Raw genomic sequence first — 14,647 nt, 5'->3', positions numbered from 1 at the left:
ACGCGATTTTCAGTGCTGGAAATCCATTTATCCTTTGTTGAAACTTCCGCGTCGTCGTGGAAAGCGCAGGTCACGGTTGCTTAGCAACGGCAGACGCTACGAAAGCAAGCTCCCGAGCGCTTTGGAAAGGAGAAAGCGGCGCGACTGGCGTTTTCCCCCTCGTTTTTAGGCGCGACATGTGAACGGCCCCAAAGTCTGTCTACACTGGATGTGACAAAGCGACCGTTGCCAATAATTTGAACTTTGTGTCTATACGTCATAAAGAGACCACGGCATCAGTTTACTATCTGGGATTTGTCGTGCCGCGCCGCACCCAGTGTAGACAGACAGCATCACTGATTATAATGGGTTCATTCATTTTGTTGCGCCGCTCGCGTCCGGTGTAGACACGGTGAGAGCCACGCAGATGCACGTGAACACCGAATTCCGTTCACTTCCGCGCATATTTGTGCTTGAAATACTGTGCTCTGCAAGTATCCTTGTAAACACAGAGTCTTATGGCTTAGGTGAAGGGAAACACTTGAGAAAGAAAATGGATGTGTAACAGTATATTGGTTTACAGCAGTTTAATGTTCCTGAGGCTTTCTGTGTTATGAACGTTAATCAAACAACAAAACACAAAGACAAATCACTTTTGTAGCTTTAACACAGATTTATTAGATTTAATTTATACAATGAAGACTATGCAGTGTTATTTTACATTTGATTATTCAATTTCTGTACCTGAATACTGTTAGACTTACCTATAAAAATATAAAGCACTGCTTATTTCATTTGTATGTTTGTTCTGTTATATTTATCTATGCTTGTAATTTGTTTATTTCCTATGCTGATTTACTCGCCTACAAAATCACCCCAATCATTTATTTTTTTTTCCCCAAATAAACTATTCAAGTCATGTGATTTTTTTTTTTCATATCGCAATATATATCGCAGAAAAATAAAATATCGCAATGTGAGTTTTTTCCAGTATCGTGCAGCCCTAGTTTGCACAGCTCTGTAAAAAGAAACATTTTGCTTTGCTTAATTTGAGCACACCTAATTAGCTGTAAACTTGATGGATTCCTGACCGGTGCAATGATTGGAGTTGACAAGCTATGTGTCTGTCACCAAGTCATATTAGGTTTGTGCTGCCTTGATGTAATCAAGTTGATATTAGCCACTCCTGCTGGCCTTTCCTATTGCCATAACCCAATTTAGCACCTTTACGTGACAAATGAGCTTTTTGGTGCCAGTCTGGAATCTAGATGATTCTGAACTGTTATGAGAAGACAAACATTTGGAAACACCTACAGTCCTTCTGAAATGAATGTTTTCATCTGTCTTTGAGCCATATTTGGAACGACAGATTAGACATCAAATCTATTTTGAGAGTTGTACTTTGCTTCAACTCTGTTAGTTAGATCTCTCTCCGTCTGTGTGTGGGTTGATAATGTGAGTTAATCGGACACGCCTCCGCAAATCCCACGGGCCACCCTGGCCAAAAAGCTTCTCGGTTCTCAGGCTCTTTTGGGCGCTACTCCAGGCCCTGCCTTCTCCCTCTTTCTAAGGGTAAAATCAGTCGCTGTCAGATCTAAGGTGCAAGGCAGGTCATCCGGACAAGCGGCCGTCAGTCATGCGTGGATGTGACGCAGGAGCTGGGCTTGATGGTGGCGGTGATGAAAGGGCAGGAAACCATAGAGGCCCAATATTCCCTAATCCCAACCAATGTCAACATACCTCTCCAGCCAGGCATGCCTGTAATCACTGCCAACAGCTTCAAAACTGCTAGAACCCCATTGATTTACGCAGTGGCTGAGACAAAAGATTAAAGTAATCTTACACATTCCTGGGTACACATTTCACACATGCACACAGACGGTGTGTGGTCATAAGTATAATGTGTTCATAACTGGTATTGATGCTTTAGTTGTGATGGACAGTTTACTTTTTTTTTTAAAAGAACACTCCACTATTTTTGAAAATAGTCTCATTTTCCAACTCCCCTAGAGTTAAACAGTTGAGTTTTACCGTTTTTGAATCCATTCAGCCGATCTCCGGGTCTGGCGGTAGCACTTTTAAGCTGCAGCTTAGCATAGATCATTGAATCTGATTAGACCATTAGCATCTCGCTCAAAAATGACCAAAGAGTTTCGATATTTTTCCTATTTAAAATTTGACTCTTCTGTAGTTACATCGTGTACTAAGACCGACGGAAAATGAAAAGTTGCGATTTTCTAGGCCGATATGGCTAGGAACTATACTCTCATTCCAGCATAATAATCAAGGAACTTTGCTGCCGTACCATGGGTGCAGCAGGCGCAATGATATTACACAGCACCTGTATAAATAATACAAATTATTTCAGAAAAATTCAACATTTGTCATATGCAATTCATATGAGTACATTATTCTTCTATTATATCATATTGATATTCGTACTGGTATTAAATTGCAGTTTAATGGGTAAATGAATTTATTAGCGACAGAAATTCAACAAACACACACACTGTTAGGCTTTTATTTTAGCTTTTATTTTCATATTTTCAGTTTTTATTTTATAGTAACTTTGCTATGTGCTGTTGTAATTTTTATGATTGTAATTTTTTTTATATTTCTATATAGATTTAAATTTTAGTAATTTTAGTACTTAAACTTTTCGGTAACACTTTATTTTAGGGTCTCTTAAGTAGTTGCTTATTAAGCATGCATATTACTAGAATATTAGCCAGTTATTAGTACGAATTAAGCACATATTAATGCCTTATTCTGCATGACCTTATTCTACATCCCTAATCCTACCCAATGCCTAGAAATAACAACTACCTTACTAACTATTAATACGCAGCAAATTAGGAATTTATTGAGGGAAAAGTCGTAGTTAATAGTGAATAAGTATTCCCTATTCTAAAGTGTTACCAACTTTTCTTTTCTGTTAATTTCTCTTTGCATTTCATTTAGTTGCCAAGGCAACATTTCTAATTTTCACAGAAATTTTCACCACCACAATATTATGATGTGGGTTGTTGATATGAGGTTACTAGGGTGTTTTAGGTGGTTGACGAGGTGGTTTAATTAGGTGTAATTTTTATACTTACAATTTTAATTTTAGTTCAGGTTTTAGTCATTTTTTCTGTTTTTGTAATTAGTGTTATTTTTATAAAATATTTCTTAACATTAATATGTTTTTAATTTCTGTTTTAGATTTAGTAAGCTTAATATTTCAACTTAAACAGTTAGTATTTCAACCTACTAACTTATTTCAGTTTCTAATTAAATTGTAAGTTGAATTTTTTAAACTAATTTTCATTCAAGTGTATCCTGTAATATTTATATTTGATTTGATTTTAGCTGTATTTCAACTACTTATATTGGAATTTTTTGAAAATTTGATGAAAAAAAAACATGACATATTATTATTGGAAAATATACAATTATTGAAATATGGCCCCTTTAACGCTTTTCCTTTGAATGCACATAATGTGTTATTGTCAGATATGATGGCACTATGGAAAAGAAAGGGTTACAGCAATTCATGGATGTAAATAGAGGGTAATAAGTGAAGTGTGACCTGTTAAATCCCAATGGAGCTGTCCCAGCGGCCTCAGCTGATTGCTTCATTCCCTCAAACACATGTGCACATGCATACAATGAGCATTGAACATTCTTGAACAATCTAAAAGATTAAAGCTGTTTTGATTATACATTAAAGAATTGCCTTTTGGCTTCAGATAAATATGTTTCAGATAAATAAGTTTTACTAATCCAGTTTCTCAACATGAATAAGTTTGGCCTAATTCGGAAGAAACAGCAGGTGTTTAACTGGGTTCTGTCCTTACGCTCCACTTTTTGACCGCCTGCTGCTCCTGCTTGGTTTTTGTTGCAGTGTATACTGTCATCTGCGATTGTGTGCTCCCAAGAGCCTGCCAACTGTGGTCAACAATTTACTTTTCCTGAAATGCAGCCCATTAGACCCTGTATTCACATTTGCTGTGTAATTGGTTTTGCCTTTGTATCTTCATCCTGTTGTTTGCCTGAGTGCTTCTAAGATTGTTGTTGGCATGAGCACTTGTAAAATTTTAAGTGTGCATTTAAAAAACAAAACCGAGATGATCATGCTGAATGTGGTGTCCAGGGTTACAGTAATCTCAGTATTGCACTCAAGCACATTTTGCAGAAAGTACAAAGTGCACATGCGAATCCATTTATGTGCACTCGTGAGAGTGTAAGATCTCATCTCGCTCATCTCGCTCAAAAATGACCAAAGAGTTTCGATATTTTTCCTATTTAAAATTTGACTCTTCTTCGTGTACTAGTGTACTAATACCGACGGAAAATGAAAAGTTGCGATTTTCTAGGCCAATATGGTTAGGAACTATACTCTCATTCTGGCGTAATAATCAAGGAACTTTGCTGGCGTACCATGGGTGCAGCAGGCGCAATGATATTAGGCAATTCGGACTTATTCAGTTACATTTTAGATACCCAGTCATACAAGTAATATGAAGAATACAAAAGAAAAATGAAAAATTCAATATTTGCCATATGCAATTCATATGAGTAGGCTACATTATTCTTCTATTACTGATATTCGATATTACACACACACTGTTAGGCTTTTATTTGTGCACGTAACTTGAATCGATCTGTGGAATATGTGGTAGATGCCTCGTCCTACGGAGCATCTTTCACAGGCTTTTAGCTGCTATATTTTTTATTAACCACCAGATGGCGCTGTTTTCGAGACACTCGAAGCTTTGAATCTTTTCCCGAAACAGTCAGAGGAAAGCCTCAGTGCTTCAGAAGGCTTAATTTGCCCATCCCTACCCCCTACATATTTCATTGTGCGTGACATGATTTACACACAGCGTGTGTCTTCTCCAGGTCGTGCTCGGGTTGTTCATAAAAGCCGAAATGTGGCCAATGTCGGCTTTTAAAGTAGTTGGAGCATTTTTAATTACTCGCACTCACAGCGTGTGTCTTCTCCAGGTCGTGCTCAGGTTTTTCATAAAAGCCGAAATGTGGCCAGATGTCGGCTTTTAAAGTAGTTGGTATTTTTAATTACTCGCACTCGTCATTGCCATTAGGCACGTTCGATTTGAAGCAGCGCTGCGCAGGATGAGTGTATGACATCAACCGCAAAAGCATAAGGATCTGTCTGCTCTCTTATTGCTCTCGCGGTACTTGGTCATACACTGATCATTCTGCGCAGCGGCGCTTCAAGCCGAACGCGCCTAATGTATGCTACCGAGACAAAGCATGTATGCGACAAATGACATCAGAAAAGTGTCAGTACGTTATAATCGGTTATGGTCTATTACTGAACCGATACCGAACCGTCCTCGTCTGCATCGCGATGCATCGAAGAAACGATTAATTTCGACACCGCTAGTAAATATACGAAATAATAATAAATGATAAAAATAGTAATAAGAAATAATAGTAAAATACACCACAAATGAGATTTTTTTTTTTCATAATTGCGATATCAGGACAGTTGTATCGCTCATTATTTCACTATATGCCCCCCACAAAAACGTCACATTGACCTACTGTCCGAACTCTCATTTGAACTAGCACTCTATTGTGGTTGTAAACTTATATGAATGTTACTTTGCTGTGTTGACAATGAAGACATCAATCTTCTGTTAAGAAGACAAGAATCCATCTCTTTTCTCATGGGAGGTGGCTTTTAGCTTGCAGTCCATTCTAGAAAAATGAGTCAGTCTGGTCCTTAGGGGTCCAGAAACCAAACCCTGGTGAAGATCAACACAATGCCAAACCGTCAATTACCCTTTCAACAGAGCCGTTAATCACGCTGCCACCCTTTACTTCTGGCATCCTGACACATGTCATCTATCACGCAGGCTTTCCGAGACGCCGAGGGAGGGAAGAAAGAAGAAATAGTTGAAAATTAGACAGAAAACTCTGGGGAGAAAGTTGGGAAGTCAGAGATACAGGTCAAATGTTTAAAAGCAAAATGGAGGCGGTGCTGTATAGGGTTTGTCGTTAGACTAAAAGAAAGTGACACAGGCAAGAAAATGTAATAAATTGTCGCACTGCTGAGTTAAGCTGTAAAGTCATTAAGTCATTGAAAGCCCTGTTTGGGTAGAGACCTCAGCCGATGACAGACTGAGATATATTACGTGTTGAGCAAGTGAAACAACAAATTAGTTCTAATTTAGCTTAATGCATGATAATTTCTACTTTAACGAAAGATGGGAAAGTCTTGCATTACGCATTTTGAAATTTTCTCCTACCAAACCACGTTTTAAATCAGTCAATCAGTCCGTCAATCATCGACTTTGTCTGTCAAGAATGGACGTCTATGCGTGCATCTGCCTTTGTGTGTGAGTATTCACATATCTGGACATTTGTACGTGTTCACATCTGCGCATTCCCATCCGAGCTTAAAATGACATGCATCACTCAAGCTCAGCTGGCCTGTAAATGAACTCTAGCGTTCTCTCCCACAGCTCTAGCCCTGCTTCATGATGGATGCTCCTTTAAAGAAAGAGATTAATGAGAGGTAGGCCGCTTAGAGGACCATTTATCACAGTGAATATTATTTGGACGGCTGTGTAAGCCTGTAACCTGAGAGTAAGAGAGGCATAGACAGAACACAGGGTCTTAGATGTCCTCTCTATGATGGATAGCTTTGCTTTCTCTCTGTGTTTGTTATGAGACACCAGCTGTCCACCGGGTGGTCATTGCCGGATAAGATTGGGAGTTCGGTATTGCATTCCCAACAAACCCTTGCAGTATTCTCAGTGAACTCAATTCCTAGTTATCGGAAGCTTATTAAAGGAGGGTAACTCGGGGACAAAGCCTTGCTTGAACGGTTGGGGGTGGGTGGATGACAGTCTGGGGGATTTTTTTTGATGTTGGTTTTTGCCCCCAACCTCCCCCACCTTGTCCCTGCAGAGTAGAATTATGAGTGCCATCCATCTCACTGAGTTCTTTGATGCTGGGCCATCATCTCAGCAGCTGCTGGCTTAGATACACATAGAATTGTTGCCAATCACTCTTGGCAGCTGAGGCACATCAGACACACTGTTGTCAAGGGGGAAAAGGAATCAAAGGCACACAGAGTGATAATTAGAGAGATATCTACCCTGAAAGGACGTTTGTGGTCGGTGGAATTCCAGTCAGCAGAGGCTGTTTGCCTTCCCGCATTTACTGTAAATGGTCAGTTTTAAGTTTCTCCAGCAGAGAAAGAGAAACACTACAGAAAGGGCAAGACCCAGGACAACATTATGCACCCACAGTTCTTTTTCTGTCTTGATTTGACTGTCCACTTTGATTGACTAAAAAAATTCACACATTTCTTTGCTTCATTTGCAGCAAAGAACACGCTATTTTTGGCATGGGGGCATCTCAACATGTTGCCTGAATGCTGCTTTATTTTGATCAAAGTGTCATGTGTTGCATATTAGCATGGCCTCAAGCAATAACAATTCTCACAGTTAGCCTCAATCTGTATCTCACGATGAGGTTGTGAGTGAGTCATGTGAGCTCTGAGGATGAAAAGCTACAGTATTTACGGACAGAAAGCTTTGTTTAAATTGAGCAATCATCTTATTGGGTGTTATTGCAGAGTTGCCTAACAAGACCTGTGTATGACATTAAATAAAATGACATCAAGATGATCAACCTCTGATGTAAAAATTAGATGATCTAGACAGTTTAGGGGATCACATTAGATGGGATTAACAAAATATGCGTACTTTTAACAGTAATCATGTACAGTCTTAGAGTAAGCAATTATGCACTCACATTAACCAAAGGTTATTACGTATAGAACTTGATGTTCCAATTCAAATATCATTGGTGCTGTTTTTGTCTGTAATTTGGAGGGGAATAATGACTGATCATATGGAGACAAATGTAATAGTTACATAAATCAAACAAGGCGAGTGCCACTAAAGTCTCCTGGATTTTTGATCTGCTAGAACTCATTGCACACATCACATTGTATTAGCTTAATAAATCACCAGGCTGTCAATCAAGCCTTTTGAGAATAATTGGTTATGGTAGGTGCCTCCTGAGATGGATTATAAATGATTCAAGGTTAAAGATTGTGTTCAAATTTAGTGGTCTTGGGTCTTGATACACACATACACATTTGTGAGAGTATATGGTTTCTTCTTAGATTATGTATCTTCTGAACTTTTCCAGCCCCTAGGTTTTGTATGAGGGCAGGCTTGTGTTATGTACAGTAACAAAGTCAGTGGGTTAAACCTGACTTATTCTGATTCACATCAGGGTTATATCCGTTTTATATTTTGGTTTAAAATCCCTCCAAAAAAGTTACACTCTTGTAGTCTTTGGCATTTGTGCAAGAAAAAAGCAATTTGCCATTGTGGACCCTCAGTGTGTCACCGTAATTGTCTAAGGGATATGAGAGGGCAGGAAAATGATCGTGTCATCGTAGTTACACCTGGTTCACCCTCTTTTCGAGCTGCTTTGGAGTTCATGCCAAATCAGGCCGTTCAAATGACATCTTTTGATCAAGGCTGTCGGGCACGATCAGAGGAGATTGGCAAGTAATGGATACCTAGTGACAATCCAAATCTACAGAGGGGATAAGACTGGCCTGCACCTGCCAGTTATCCTTTAGAGCCCCCATCCTGCGGGCCGCTTGGCTGACAGCCAGTGAGAGGCTAAATGAGAGAAGCGCAGGCTTGTGAGATTGTGTATTATCATTTGAAATGAGAGCTATTTGTGCTTTAACACTCTTGTCAGGACTGTGGTGGATCTTGTAAGAGAGAGAAAGGAAGAGAGACCGTTAGCGTGCCACAGTGCAGTTGAATCACACATGTGGCGGCACACCATGTTAGCTTGTAATTCAAGGCCTGCTGTATTTCCAAACATCTAACATGTCAAGCGTTTTCCTTTTGACATGAGCAACATAATCACAAATGCACACACAAACAAGAGTGAATAGAGTGGAACAGAGATGGGGGGGTTGGTATGGCTTTCAAGGGGGCATTTGTTCCACTTACGGAGTCAGAGTGACAGTGTCAAACTAGCAGGGGACAGGCTGTCAGGAGACGGGATCGTCAGTCCCAGAGGACGGTGGTGGATGAGCTCTTTTGAGGGTGTGAGGGCAGCTGGCAGAGAGAAGGGCGACCGTGTCCCCTTGGATTTGTCATCTGGAGGTGCTCGAGCAGACACCTTTCTCACAACACGTCACCTGTCCAAGGTGAACAGTCGTCAGGTGGGATTCAAAGTGACAGGTGGCTTATGTGCCGCCATCTTATGTCATTCCCCTTAAACTCTCAATCTATCTGTCCATCTTTTCCCTCTATCTATTTGTCTCTTCATATTTCGACACACCTGTGCACATGTGGACATGTGGAGAAGTGGGCCGAATGGCAGCAGGTGCAACCCCTTGTAAATAGCCTGGTTATGTGCTTAACAGCAAACAATTATATAAAAATATTTGAAGGTTATTTCTTGGCCCTCTGTTATTTGTTTGTGGATGCTCCAGTGCTTATGTGCCATTAAGAATTGAATTAATGCCTTTTAGATTCCAATACAATTCTTGAATTTGATTTGCAGACAGCAGGATACAGAATTACAATTCAAATTTGCACGTTGACTTTTGTTGGCCAGGGTGGAGGAATACTTCATTTACCAGGATGATTTGCCTGTATTGCAGTTCAACATCTTGTGGGATGTGGCCCATCCATTTTAAATTCTAGAAGAATATCATTGGGTTAAATGATTGTTTTGTGTGTTTACTTCATTCAGTTCAACTTATGTGGCATTCATTTAATATTTTTTTTCTCTTTTTCTCCCACTAGCTTATGATTCAGAGAATGTTAAGGTGAACACCATGCAGACCGAAGGCACTGGAAGTGATTGCTCAGTGACCAAGAAAAAACAACAGGGTGAAAGTGATTTGGGAGAAGACTTCAATAACCCAGTGGATGAACAAGATTCCCCAACTGCTGAGCTGTCAGGTCATGATGTTGACAATGAATCTCACATAAGTGAATCTAGTGACCCCACGTCAGATGCAGACAGCACCCCGATCAAAAATGAGGAGGCCACAACAGACTTTCTAAAAGACCGTTCTGAGGACTCAGTATGTATTACAGACAGTCTAGAACAGATGAAGGCTATTTACAAAAGCTTCCTTAATAATCCCTACTGGTCCTTTTTGAGCTTGAATTCCTCTCAACCGCATGCAGATGAACAGCCGGCCAGTAGCAGTGGTAGCAGTAGTAGCAACAGCAGTCCTGGACGCAACAGCTATGACTGGCATCAGTCTGCTATCGCAAAGACACTCCAACAGGTCTCTCAGAAACAACCTGCTGCACTTGAACCAAGTATTTTCTCCACTGTCCAGCTCTACCGCCAAAGTACTAAACTCTATGGATCCATCTTTACTGGTGCAAGCAAGTTCCACTGCAAAAGCTGCAGTGCATCATATGACACGCTGCTTGATCTCACAGTTCACATGAATGAAACAGACCACTACCGTGATGACAACCTTGAAAGTGCTAGTAAGGGGGCCAAGTCATGGTCCAAGCCCCGGAAGCGCTCTCTTTTGGAGATGGAGGGAAAGGAAGATGCCCAGAAAGTCCTACGCTGTATGTACTGTGGACACTCTTTTGAATCCCTGCAAGACCTCAGCGTGCACATGATAAAGACTAAGCATTACCAGAAGGTTCCTCTGAGAGAGCCAAGAACTGCAATTGCTGCTAAAGTTGTGTCTTCGTTCAGGAAGAGGGTTCCAGTGGAGCTGTATGTTACAAAATCTTTGCACACCACAGAACAGACAAGAAGTCCCAACAGAGGGCAGGCCAGTGATATTTTTCAGATGTATTCTGAACAAACCAACAAAGACGACTTGATAGTTCAGAAGACAAGCCGTGGTGTGCAGTTCAAGTCTCAGAACCTCAAATGTATGGAGTGTGGGATTTCACATGACTCTTTGCAGCAGTTGAGTGCTCATATGATGTTGACAGGTCACTTTGTCAAAGTCACCCAAACATTGCAAAAGAAAGACAAGCCTCCTCATCCTAAAAGTAAGTCTGAGAAGTCTCAGTCAGGTACACCATGTTCTTCCCTTCTCTTAGCCACAGGAATCTTGGAGTCACCGTCCCTCCCATCTGTAGCAACTGGGGACAAAAACAAGGCACAAGAAATTACTTCTCAAAAAGACAGTGATTGCAAGGAGTCTGCAAATATAAATGATGCTAAGCAGAAATTTGGCATGTCATCTAAGTGTGATTACCTAACTGAAGAAGATCTAAAAGAGAGTCCTAAAATGGATTTTGATATTCTAAAATCACTGGAGAATACAGTTATATCGGCTATTAACAAAGCACAGAGGGGTGCTCCGAGTTGGGGTGGTTACCAGAGCATTCATGCAGCTTATCAGTTACGAAACCAACTGAAACCTGGTCTAAACAACTGGGGCTATATTTCTTCCTTAAAACAATCAAGCAGTAGTCAGGAAGGCCAGTCCATAGACAAAAGTCATTTAATCCCTCCAAGCACTCCACCAAGAGCTTCCTCTACCACAGTTAATGTCCAGGAGGTGGACGAACTGGAAAAGAAAGTAACAGAAAAGATTTCTGAGGTTGACAGACAATTTAATGACTTGAATGGGCAAGGATCCTCACATCAACAACTGCTGAATTCCAAAGGGAAACCGCTAATGTCAGAATCTCCAAGTCATGAGAGTGCGTTTACACCTATGAGCAATGTCTCTGAGGGTAACACAAACGAAAGAGAAATTCAGAAGCACACACAAGATTACAGAACTCACCCCACTTCAGATCTGTATGATGATGCTGGTCTACTCTCTGCCCACCCTGAGCCAAAACAACCCTCTGTCAGTCCTCTAAGTGCCCTTCAGTCTGTTATGAACCTTCATCTGGGTAAAGCTGCCAAACCGGTAAGGCCTGTCCAGGACCCTATGAGCATGCTTCTCAGGATGAGCAACAGCATGGCAGAAAGGGCCGCTCTTGCCGGTCCGTCTGGACACTCAGTGAAACTTAGCCAGTTGCATTCTGACTGCCATGAAATTTGCAGAGACCAACCGATAGACTTGTCCAAAGGCAAAAGTGAACAGTGTCTCAGAGCTGCTGCTCTCCCAGGCAAAGCTTTGAGTTCCTCTGTGTCTGGTGTATCTGTGAGTGAATCAGCCAGTTCCAAAATCTTATCACCAGCGAGTCCTTTGCGTGAAAATGCCTTATCTGACATATCAGACATGCTGCGCAATCTCTCAGATTCTCGAGTTTTGAAGTCCCCAATGCTTTTATGTAAGCCAGAGCAGTCAGAAATCGAGGGTTCTCATACTTCAGATGAGGCAGAGGATACATCCATGGGGCATAAACGTAAAGGTAGGCAATCGCACTGGAAACCCAAGCACTTGCTGATTTTGCAGGCTCAGTTTGCATCCTGCCTCAGGCAGACAGCTGATGGAAAGTATGTGATATCAGACTTGAGCTCCCAGGAAAGGATGGTCATATCACATATAACAGGTCTATCTATGACAACCATCAGCCACTGGCTGGCCAATGTGAAGTATCAGCTCAGGCGAACAGGCAGAACAAAGTTCATAAAGAATGTTGACTCCGGACACCCGATTTTCTACTGTAGTGAATGTGCAACACCGTTCCAAGTTCGTTCTACATACATCTGTCACCTTGAGTCACACCTTGGGTTTAAAATGAAAGACTTGGCAAAACTTACTTCTAAGGATCTGAACCGGAGGATTACAAAGTATTCTAAGAGCCCTCCCATAAAACCTGTGATTCCTGCTGTACTGCCAGCTAGAGGATGTCAGGAGCAATTGCCACTGGTGCCAGCGCTGTAATATACAAAACACTTGTAAAACAATACAGTTAACACAGTATGCAAGGATATTTATTGTACTCTAATTTGAGAACAAACAGACAGATCATAATGTAAAGATTCATACAGTTACTCATATATTGTTGCATTAACAGTTGGCCTTGTAGGCTAAGCTTTTGTGATCATGAATATTATAATGGTAATTTAACTTTAAAAACCTATTAAGCTGGCTACCACCAGTTTTACCAAGTAGATACACAGTATAAGAAATCTATTATATATAAAAATGTCTTAAAGTTATGAACGATCTTGAATGCTCATGATGAACAGATTTTTGGGGGAAGTTTCTGCTCTGATGAGAGAAGAATGAACATTTGTACATAGATGTTATGTTATGCATATTTTCCGAAATATGACTCACTTTTGTTCTTTCATTTTTGCTTGTGCTAATACTTTGTTTGTGCATAAGGAATCTGATTTATTTATAGATATATAACTAAAGAACTGTATATAATACTTAAGTCTTTAACATTTTTGTTGATATAAATTGCCTTGACTTGCTTTTTTTACAGATGTTTTTGTTTTCTCCAAATATGTGTATCACCTGTTTGTATTTATTCTTGCCAGATTTGTTAATCTGACTATTTAACTGTTTTTATTTACATAATTTTTGTTGAATGTTAATTGAATGAGGCATGCCATCTATATATGTAAATGTAAAAAAAAAAAATCAGTAATCTTTTTTAAAGAAAAATGCAATTAGAAAAAAACAAAGCCTATTTGTCTTTTTTCAAATACTTGACTTCACGTTTAATGTTTTTTAAACTGCATAATTTTAACCTAATATCAGTATTCTAATAAGACATTCAAATACCATTGTTTTTATAAGACATTCAAAAGAGTCCAAAAAACACTTTTTTTTCCCCAATAAGTGCATCCTTATGCTTGGCCGGTCATAGTTGGATGAAAGCTTTCTTTAAATTAAAAAATTGTATTTATTTATTTTTAAATAATCTCCCCATTGTGCTGCAGTTACTTCCTCTTTAGTGCATATATTTTAACTCTTACCATGCCAAGTCTAAACATTCAGTATAGTCAAATATATACACTCTTTGTCATCTTAGCTTGTTTCCCATCAAGTATTGGCAGAATTAAATTGACATTGTTGTCTTTTTATTTTGTTCCTTTGGTACGGTGAATTCAGTGGGGGTAGTCACGCCTCAGTGGTAATAAAATAAGAGAGAGAAAGAGAGAGAAGTGCTCCCTGTCAGAGTCACATCATCCTATGTCATCGCTCTAATGAATATCATCTAAATTGCTTTGTATATCTGAACAGTTTGGATGTCAATCTAATTTGAGCGCATGCACTGATGGGAAGGGGCCCAGACTAATGAGAAGAGAGCTACGTTTGACAGTGCAATAAGCTTCAACCTGATCAGACAAGTTTGAACAGGAATTCTGACATGTGCCAATCCAAAAAAAACTTGACGTGAAAACAGTATCTTGAATTTGATGTGAAACGCTGTACAGACTGTACTGGCATCATCCTTATTTCTTGTCTGACATCTTGTCTGAAGTTAGCTGTTCTAAAAATTATAGCATATAGGCAAGTACCTGAAAAAAATTATATATGATATCAAACACATTTACATCTCAACATGTAACTTGTAAAGGAAAGCTGTAATTTGCAGTGTTCCTTAGAACATATTCATGCTTAACCTGAAGCTAAATTGATCACTGAGCTAGCACAATCTTCATCTCATCATGGCCTGTTGGAAATCATGTTCACCCGCTACTTGAGTGTCAGTTCATATTGTGACCAGACCTGAGTTGACGTGACCGTTTATGACAG

The 14,647-nt window shown here is 39.9% G+C and overlaps 1 protein-coding gene across 1 annotated transcript in view; it reads left to right on the top strand.

Annotated features, from left to right (window-relative positions):
• The window catches only part of LOC107684675 (teashirt homolog 3-like), an 18,014-nt gene extending 4,829 nt beyond the window's left edge, over positions 1-13,185 (top strand). The window contains exon 2 of the mRNA XM_016480999.1: positions 9,789-13,185. Within this exon, the coding sequence (XP_016336485.1) occupies positions 9,789-12,817 (3,029 nt within the window). The 3' untranslated portion in view covers positions 12,818-13,185. The remainder of the gene's footprint in view (positions 1-9,788) is intronic.
• The last annotated feature ends 1,462 nt before the right edge of the window (positions 13,186-14,647 follow it).

This window comes from Sinocyclocheilus anshuiensis, unplaced genomic scaffold (genome assembly GCF_001515605.1).
Source record: "Sinocyclocheilus anshuiensis isolate Anshui unplaced genomic scaffold, SAMN03320099.WGS_v1.1 scaffold93, whole genome shotgun sequence".
Lineage (NCBI taxonomy): Eukaryota > Metazoa > Chordata > Actinopteri > Cypriniformes > Cyprinidae > Sinocyclocheilus > Sinocyclocheilus anshuiensis.
Note: the sequence above shows the minus strand (reverse complement) of the source record. Positions and strands in the feature narration are given on the sequence as shown.